This window comes from Phragmites australis, chromosome 2 (assembly GCF_958298935.1).
Source record: "Phragmites australis chromosome 2, lpPhrAust1.1, whole genome shotgun sequence".
Classification (NCBI taxonomy): domain Eukaryota; kingdom Viridiplantae; phylum Streptophyta; class Magnoliopsida; order Poales; family Poaceae; genus Phragmites; species Phragmites australis.
In genome coordinates, this window is record NC_084922.1 from 35860905 (window position 1) to 35870642 (window position 9738).

General features: G+C 46.8%; 1 protein-coding gene across 1 annotated transcript; it reads right to left on the bottom strand.

The window, feature by feature from the left end:
- Positions 1–357: 357 nt before the first annotated feature.
- Positions 358–1437, bottom strand: LOC133910045 (late embryogenesis abundant protein 14-like). Its single transcript, XM_062352570.1, has 3 exons — positions 1287–1437; positions 742–1215; positions 358–654 (listed from the first exon to the last, which is right to left on the bottom strand). The coding sequence occupies exons 1-3, from the start codon at positions 1344–1346 to the stop codon at positions 511–513; spliced, it is 678 nt and encodes a 225-aa protein (XP_062208554.1). The 5' UTR covers positions 1347–1437; the 3' UTR covers positions 358–510.
- Positions 1438–9738: the final 8301 nt, after the last annotated feature.

Below are 9738 nucleotides of genomic sequence, written 5' to 3' on the forward strand. Positions count from 1 at the left end.
TGTACAGTTTCCCGTAATCATGTGTCACATAAAAAGCCTTCAATTCGGCCTTCGATTGCCACTGAGAAGCCCAAGGTGCATCCCTCAGTTCGGTTACCCAGACCAACACATGTAGTTCTTCTTGACCCGAATTTGTATGTGTATTTCTGCTTTATCAGTTAAACATGTAGTTCGTGCGCGTTTGAGTTTGTCTGCGTGCAATGAACGAACGTATAATTAGTTTGGTCGTGCCGTCGTGCAAAGAACAGGTTAACTAGCACAAAATAGAACACCAGATTTGCAACTTTATTAGATCGTGAAACGAAAACGTAAGAGGCGTCAGGTCAGACATTGTTCACACTGTCTCCTGCCACACCTGTGTGTATCTCCACAACCGAAAACACGAACACAACTTGAAATCAAACCAAAGAGAGACATACACGTCCAAATGAAACTAAACCGTTGAACCTAAATGAGATACAGTTTGGCACTTAGCACGGTTTGCCACCACAAGCAGCACACAACCATCTTCTAATGGTCCCTGCCAGGCTTGCAGGTGCTAGTGTCCTTGCCGGCGTTGGTGGCGGTGCCGTCGTTGTTCTCACCGGCCATTCCCAGCTTGTTCATCACCGCGTCCTTCGCCCCCACGGCCGTGTTAATCACCGTCTCCCCAGCCTGCACAGCCGAATATACTTTCAGAACGCACTATGTAGTAGTATAAGTTAACGCGATGCAGTTATCATTAGTCATGTGCTTTGTCACCTGCTGCAGGAGGGCGCCGGTCTTGTCCTTGCCGGCAACCACGGTCTCCTTGGCGTACTGCGCGGCGCCGGCCGCCTTCTGCTTGGCGACTTCGGCTGTCGGCGAAATGTAGCACCCGGTCTGCTGCGCGCCGTCGCGGGCGCGGTCCCCGGCTGCGCTGGCCGTCTCGCACGCCTTGTCCTTGGCCTCGTACCCCTTCTCCTTGGTGGCCTCCGCGGCGCCGCGGCCCTTGTCCATGGCGCGGCCCCCGGCGTCGGAGGCCGTGTCCTCGGCCTCGTAGGCCTTGTCCTTGGTCGCCTCCTTGGCGTCGTGGCCCATCCCCATGCTTCGGTCCGCGGCCTCGCGCGCCTTCTCTTTGGTGGTTTCCTTGGCGTCGTGGCCCCTGCTCATCGCGCGGCTCGCGGCGTCGGACGCCGTGTCCTTGGCCTCCCGCGCCTTCTCATGCGCCGCGCCCATCACGTACCCGGTCTTCTCCTGAAATGCAGCAAACACCGTGAGTCCTGCGCAGATTCATGGATCACGGAGCCGTGGCGTGCGCGACTCACCTCGGCGCGGGCCTCGGTCTCCCCGGCGCGGTAGCTTGCCTGTTCATGACGAGAAGCCATCGTCGCAGATTAAAGCAAGCTAGACAGGCCAAACGAAATTGTAAGGTGGCTGAGCTCGAACTCTTGGAAACTTTGCCTAAGATATCTTTTCCACTTCTAGCTGTGTGATGAGCAACTTTGGTTGCTGTTCATATTTATACGCTCGATCTCTGAAGCAGAGGCTAGGGTACGTGTCCTGCATGGGCGTGCGCTGGGTGCCACGTTGAGGGGACACGCGTTGCCACTGGCAGGGAGCTCCAGGTGTCCGCCTCTGGCTGGCGCGAACTGGTGCGGGGCCGAGAAAGAAAAATCGCACGACCAGGGATGATGTGCGTCGGACTCGGACCTAAATGGAAAGGGCGGACGCGGCGGCTGGGCTCGCGCACCGAGGCAGGTGCCCGTGATCCGCGCTTCCCAGGGTCGTGATGGGCTCGGCCGTGCTACGCGCGGCTGCCGGTTCGCCACGTCGAGCCGTTCCCGCTGGGTTGCGCGCGCGTGCCGTGGTGTTTGCCCAAGCCTGTTCCCGTCCCTATGCCCTCCTTTGCCATGTAAACGACGCTACTTTTCCGTTTCTCTTCTAGCTCCGCTTCTCACCTGCAGGGACTGCAACTCTCTCCCTCCATTGGGGAGAAACGCGATGGCCCAAACCCCCGATCCTTGCTTCACAGTCTGCGCCGACTTGCTTTCCGGAATCGCGAGCTCATCGCCGACCTTGGCCGCGCCTCCTTCGTCTGTCATCCCTGACTGGACTACATCGCCCCGATCCTCCATACGACTATGCACGCCATCCCTGACCAAGCTTCCGACGCTGTCGCCCCCAAGAACCCCAACGTAACTCTCATGGTGCTGGTATTGTGAGATGCGAGGTCAAGGAGGAGGAGAGGGCTAGCGCAAATCGCACAATAATCATGGATAAAGCCGTTCGTGGTGTTTACGTCGACCTTCAGAGCCTGTTGCCGGGATTTTGCATGCTGACGTGCTCTAGACTAGTGCCTCGTGATTTTCCTTTGTGCGTGTTTGATGCTTTTCCGACTGTTAGGTTTGGTTGTTCTTGTTCCATAAGAACACCATGGAGAGATTTATGTACGAACTTTGAAGATTGCAACACATTGGTTCTAGGCTATCGGGACAAATCTTTCATGGGAAAGAAGAACTCTCTCCTTGGTCCACAGCTCCAGGACGTTGCGGATGTTGCGGCCGTCGCGAAGTATCTGCGACTCTAGTCTTGTGCCCTCTCAGCCGTGCTGTCCGTGTCACCCGGAGTACATGACTGGAGGCACTGCAGCTATCGTACAATGATTGGAGGCGTTGCAGCCTGCAGCTATCTGCTGCTCGTGCCGTCGGGCGGCGGCGTGAGTCTGAGAGCCTTCGGGACGAAAAGAAAACGGAGATGTAACACAGTTTCGTGTGGGAGGGTGTGCCGCAATGTGCTGGCTCATAAAAAAAAAAGCACCCAATAAGGAGATGCCAGAAAGCCGGGAATTGGATGGGAGCAACTGCGGGTAAGGATGCCACTGGGTGCCAGGAAAGTAAATACTATACTCTGATCTACATATTCTCTGATCCAACAATTAGATTGAAGAGGAGAGAAAAGACATATATCATCATAGGGAAAGCGAGCTTTCGTAAGACCCGATTCTATAGAATTTACTTCTTATGTATAGTGCCCATGCCTAAACCAATACCAGCATGGTAGGTATGGTAGGGTATTGATGGGTAATACTTACTTCATCCGAACCCATAACATCGGTCTGTTTCAGCTCGCTCTTGTTGGGGACGGGTGCTTCATCCCTCTTAGGCTTCGTTTGGCAAGCCGGTGAAATCACCCACGCAGGGCCTAACCCCCACTTGGATTGGGTTAATCCACGCCCAATCACCCAATCCACGCCAGGGTCAAACCAAACCAAAGTTAGAAACAACTAGAACACAGACGACCCACAAATTGCAAGGGAAAACATCCATGAACCTGTTTGACGCATCTCATCGATGAACCAAAAATTACAAGGGGACAAATAAGAACCTCTAAACATCTCACAAATATCAGAAAAAAGATAAACATTACTCCTCACCGTTGACACATTTCATCGAACACGCGGCATGCACTGTGTGTTGTTGACACACACCTCTTCGACGCAGGCCTAGCACTGTCATCGTTGCCGTCGAAGACATGTCATCGGTGCTGGGCCGTCGGCAACTTTGCATGCTATAACCTGCATGCTACAGAACGTGGATGACATGATGTTCGTTTGCTGGTATCACCAGAGTTTGATGTTCAAATACAGCCTGCCCAGCCAAACTATGGTGATGCGGCAGAGCTTTCTTCGAAGAGATCCCTTATTGGCTCATCGCAGTACAGTATGGCCAAGACACTGATGTCGTTGCCGGCCAAGACACCGATGTCTCCCTGGATGGTCTCGTGTCACTGCTCCACAAAGAGAACCCACCGATCCATGAAGTGAAATCGCACAGCTCCCTGACAGCTGACACCCGCCGCGATGGATCTGAGCAGTTGAATGGGCATGGGGTGCGTGGTCATGCTGCATGCCCAGACTGCCGTCGATCAGGCATAGAGGTAGCCTCTTGGACGGTTAGCGTTGTTGAGGTCGCTGCCGTGCTAGATACGGTGTTCAACTAGCATCGTATCCTCCACCCAACGCCTCTTCGTGATAGTCGTAGAAGCTAGGTAGCGTCGCCGGTGGAGAAGAGAGGTGGCAATTGAGGAGAGATGTGGCTCTCGTTGTGATGGCCGGAGAGGGTGATCGTGCTGCTCCGTGATAATTGGTGAGGCGACGAGTGGAGAGATGAGAGAAGGAGGCGGCGACAGCGATGGGTGCTGAGTTGCGACGCACTCCTCGCGAGGGGATAAGTTCCACGCCTCCCAACTAGAAGTTTAATACCCAGTGTAATCGCTTGGATTGGGAGGATGTTTTCCTCTTCTAAAATACAACCAAATGCACTTTTTACTTTGGCGGGATAGTTTGGCACACGTACCGTGTTCCCCGCCGATCCAAGGCTTGCCAAATGAAGCCTTAGAGGAATCCAAGCGAAAAGATGGGCTCCATCGAATAACCCGAAGGTGGGAGATCGCCTCCGAGGGGTTGATGGAGGAAACGAGACCCTGTTCGAACCTTTACTTAGGTCCACCGGAGGCATCGTTCGAGCAGCCGACGAGGCGGTCAACATGAAGCATGGGTCAAAGAAGGTGCTTCGTATAGATGATGTCATCTACAGTACAATGGCAACTCTGTTATTAGATCTAAGGACAATAGCCGAAAATACCTGGAGAGAGCTACCCACCCCCAACACTAAATAGGCAGAAATGAATAGGAGCTATACACCTGTATACGTCATCTCATCCGGCATTCGGTTCCCTTTAGACTTCAGGGTACAACATCTTCGGAGGCTGTAGTCTAAGGCACTAATCACTTGTTTGGATCGGTATCCACCAACGCTCTCTCCCGTGAAAAAAGTGTGATCCCCTTCATCTGCTCTCTTCTCTCTCCTACCTTCAGAAACTAGAAAATGTCTCTCCCTCCCCTCTCTCTAATCTGAAAATCTCTCTTATCAAATGTGAAAATATTTCATCCCCAATCATATTTGGATATGTATTCCCTTATCTTATTCTACCATCTTCCTAAATATCTACATTACTCATCTTTTTATTGTCTGTTAGCCTCTTCGCTAAAATGATGCTGTTCTTCTCTGCTCCAATCTCACGCAACACGCATCTCTCTCGATCTCTCATTCCTCTTAAGCAAATCCCTCTCTCTCATCCTCCACCATGGAGCTCGGCAGCGAGGTCATCGGCAAGCACCCCAAGCTCTCACGGCTCATCGAAGCGCTCGGCCAGGAGGAACTCGTGCATGCAGGTGCACCGGCGTCTCGAGTGCGAGAACGCGGCGGGTGCGCGTCGAGGAGCAGCGCCTCCCGCCGGCCTGCTGGGCTAATCCCCTCTGCTCACTGTTTTGTCGTGCCCGTTGGATAATCTGTACGGGTATGGGAGCATGGCTTCAAATGAGTATGGGTAATTCTGGGTTTGGGTTTGGGTTTGGGTAAAGGGAAAATGGTTCGGACATTTTTCGGTTGATTTGGGCTGGAACTGAAAACAGATAGTTTTTTAATTCGTATCGGACATTTTCGACTCGAATCTATATTGAATATTTTTTTTAAATCGGCATCGGAATTAGTGTAGCAGTTTTTGATAGAATCGGCATTAGTATCCGATATCCAGATTACTTGAGTTCGGATATTATCCGAAACCCAGGGCTAACACATCATTCTAATGTAAAAAAAATTAAAATATTATTAAAATAATAATAAAAAAATTCTAAAATATATATATGTTGTAGAGGATCCTATAACCTAGTTTTAAAAAAATTCAACTCCAAATATAATATGTATAATAAGAAATAAAAAAGACAAATTTCATTGCACAATCTGTACAGATCATATTTCTATCTGAATTTTTTTTAGAGTTACGTCATAATATCCTCTACATCACCAAAATTTTCAGAATCTTTTATGATAATTTTGATAGTGTTTTGAATTCTACAGCAAGCGAATGAAGTATTTTTTATTTTTAAATGTGTCGCCCGTTGGTGTAGCAACATGTTTATTTTTTTTAAACGAGATGCTTCTATCTCAATCGATAGCTACCATGCAAGACGCCGATCAAGGGCATAGACGTGGTTGTCTACCTGTTCCTATCCAACTCGACGATGGCGTTGGGACGCTGTCTATATGGCGCCAGGCTCGCTTGAAGAAGATCCTCACTTCCATTTGTGTATATGTTATCTTTAGTATTTTACTAACTTTGTGAGTTTACGATGAATTAAATTTAAATATGTGTACTAAGTCTAAGTATTGTGTGTCTATGTAAACTTGTATCAAGCATAACATGGGAATTTATGAAGTTGTGATGAACTAAGTTATGTTATTTTTTATTCAAGTGATCAAGTGTATAAACAATATATCTCAATTATTACATAGTAACTATCTAAGTATGAATTTGAGTATTATGGTTGTACATACAATTTGAGTAGTCTTTTATTTTTAATCTATTTTTTTATTCATTTCTCATATTATTCGTGATCATATTCGTATCTAAATTAATCGTATTTGAATCCATTTAAAAAAATATATTGTTTCAAATATAGTAGAACCCTATTAGCCGTTTTCACCCTTACATTTGGGTAACTCCCCAACGGCATCCGTAGCTGCGGGTGCAGGGAAGCCCCGTCCTCTTTGCAGACACCAAGTGCCCAAATCTGGGCTTTCGGATTCTTAATCAAGAAGAAACAGTGAAGAAGACATCTACCAAATAAAATCTTCAGCTGTATAAACTACACACCAAAACTAGGTCCTCCATGCACCGCTCCCGTAGGACTAAACTAGGTCCTCCATGCACCGCTCTCGTAGGACTGAAAGTGACGATGAGAGGGTTGAATAGGTGTATCAACAATTTACGGAGAAACAAAGTAAGATGAAAAATTTCAAGATAATATGACTTCACGGATGGAATATGAACTATAGGCTTCATTCAAAACTATTATATGTGTCTTTATGCCTAAAAGCTCGCAACTTTCAAGATTAATGAAACAGAGATAAGATTATCGGGCAAGTAAACTCTCCAAGATGATAGTCTAGAGCTAAGAGAATTTAAGACCCCATCACATATGCATGTGTATATGAATTCTATACCTCTAGCATCGAAGAAAAATAATTTTTCAATGTGTTAAAATTTCAGCTCAAAAAGAAAAACGAAAATTAATAACAAAACAGCAAGAACTTACAAACTTGCAAGGGAAGGAGGGAAATTCAAGCATATACAAAAATTTCATTACTCAAAGATGTCAACCCTATTTTAGACGGATTACAAAGATTTAACTCTCAAAACTCTCATCTATTACAAAGACTAACCACTCATCTCTCTTCTCTAAAACCATAGCACAAGGCTCTCATATAGATGGCTCAAGGGGTGGCTTCCTAACCAGCCAAACCCCTCTATTTATAGCCTAGAAAACTTGACTCATAAGTTTCTTTGACTGTTCTCAATATACACTTCTCTTGTAGTACATTCCTACCTACCACATAGAGTATTTTGGTCCATTTCCTCTTCCATCCATCGGACGCCCGTGACGCTTTCATGACTTAAATTTTCCTCAACGCAAGTTTCGCAATGATGCCACATACACTCCATCTGCCCGCGGTTTTATGGCCAAACCGGAAAATCGACTAGCACGTTTCTTAAGGCGCGACTCACAGTTGCTTGCTTTGACCTCAAGCAAGTCTTACGATGTTGACGCGTGTCCTCCGTCCTGCGATCTTGACCGTCGACAAGTCTCTCCAGCTCCTGATCCCTCGAGCCGCCTTGTCACCTACACTGGTATCCCCTTCGCTTGACTTTATCAACACGCCGTCTTCATCAACCTTCATCTCTTTCCTTACTTGACCTCCACGTGTACCGCTATGATCATCTTTGACTCCGTCTAGCCTACGTAATAATGTAGCACCAAGTACCCCGCTTAGCTCCGATCACCCGTCGTCGATTGCCAAGTTGCATCCATCACCTGCACACCATAAGACCAGCAAACATGCATCTCCAAAATCGTATAACATTATCACATGCTAGTCCAAAATGAAATCAAATTGAAAAAGATCAGATGTAACAAAAATATAAACACCGGATGGTCTGGTGTTACACTCCAGACCATCCGATGAGTACAACTCCACTAGAACCCGATTTGCATTCCTCTTTGAAAAAATTAGTCTGGTGATCCAACACCGGACAATCTGGTGAACATCTCAACATTTGGCTCAAAACTGAAAGGCTCTAGTGATACTCTCTGGTGTTCACATGCCCATCACCGGATCATCCGGCAAGTACATCATCATTGGAACTTAGTTTTTCAACCTCTTTGAAAAAATTTGTCCGGTGAAGCCTCCGGTGATCACCCATGCACACACTAGACCATCCGGTGAGGATACCGCACTAGACTTTCACATTTACACCCTTCTCTAAAAAAATTAGTTCGGTGCTCACTCTTACCCACACCGGACCTTTCGGTGGATAAATTTTTCACTGCCTCTGTGCTGAAAAGCTCTAGTGTTCACATCTACTACACACCAGACTATCTGGTGAGGTAAAAAATTCTCACACCGGACTATTTAGTGAGTGTAAGTTTTCTGCATCAAGACAACAGTACAAACTCTAATCTTTTTAACTTTGGTTAGAAAAATGAACACTGCAGAATATAGTCATACATGTGCTAACAACAAAAACCATACAAACCTTAATCACTTATTATGCAAGATAAATCAAGTTAGTCTACACTTGGTTTCTCAGCTCCTTTATCAAAAGAGACCCAATCTTGCGCTCTCTGATCCTGCAAAATGTAATAATGAAGAATTAGAGGCTAGAAAAATGCCTGACGCCTCGGTGATGTTGCTTTGCTCCACATCACCCCGTGGTTTCTTGTAAAATGAAAGAAAACGCGAAATAGAAGAGCACAATGACATCATTAACAGCGACACACCGATATTCTGCTATCTCACTATCAGAAAAACAGAAGACATAGGAAGTCAAGCACCAGCAGAGAACTGCCTGAAGGCAACAAAAGCTATAGCTGCCTTTTGCAGCCACATGAACTACAACTTTGCATCTCACGGGAGGCCTAAAAATACAAAAGTATGCATCTAAAAGGCATTCAAGTTAGAATCACAACCCAAACCAATACTAGTTTTTCTGATTCCAGATATGCATTCACAAGTAACAGAAACTGTGCCTTACAGACCAGTGAACCACTAAGAAGTTGCTTCAAAGTTCAGAGGCACCCCTTTGTCAGAAAGATGTCGTGAAACAAACAGAGAAGAAGGAAAGTTGCCTCAGACATCCAAAATATCACCATGCTTTTCACTGGAGTCAACAAGAATGTGAAACTACTTGCTCATGCACCGCATCACTCCTATGTTTGAAGTTTCTTATTTTCCTTAGTATAAGGCTGTGCTCAGGTAGGAAATTTTTGGTCAATGTCTAACCCTGTAGTTTGAAATGGACCTTGCGTCAATTGGCTACTTGATCACTTCCGTGCAGTCTAAGTGTAATACTTTCACGGCCACATGTACATCCTCATGTACGTAGCACTTATGAGGATATGGTATGATGGCGACATTTTCAGGTCATGCTACAGCCTCTTTACATCTGCAGACATGTTGTTCAAGAAAGACCTTTGTACGTGGTGTCACAGACGAAGGTAGGTGGTAGCAAGGCAGTGGAGATGCCAAATTCTGAAACTCAGCGACCCTTGGTGCTGTGAGCAACTAGTGGCTAGTCTACAAATCCTGTTGCATGCATTTTGCTCTTACAGTGCTACAAGGCAACAAATAGATGGTCAACTTCAGAAAGGTGCTCGCT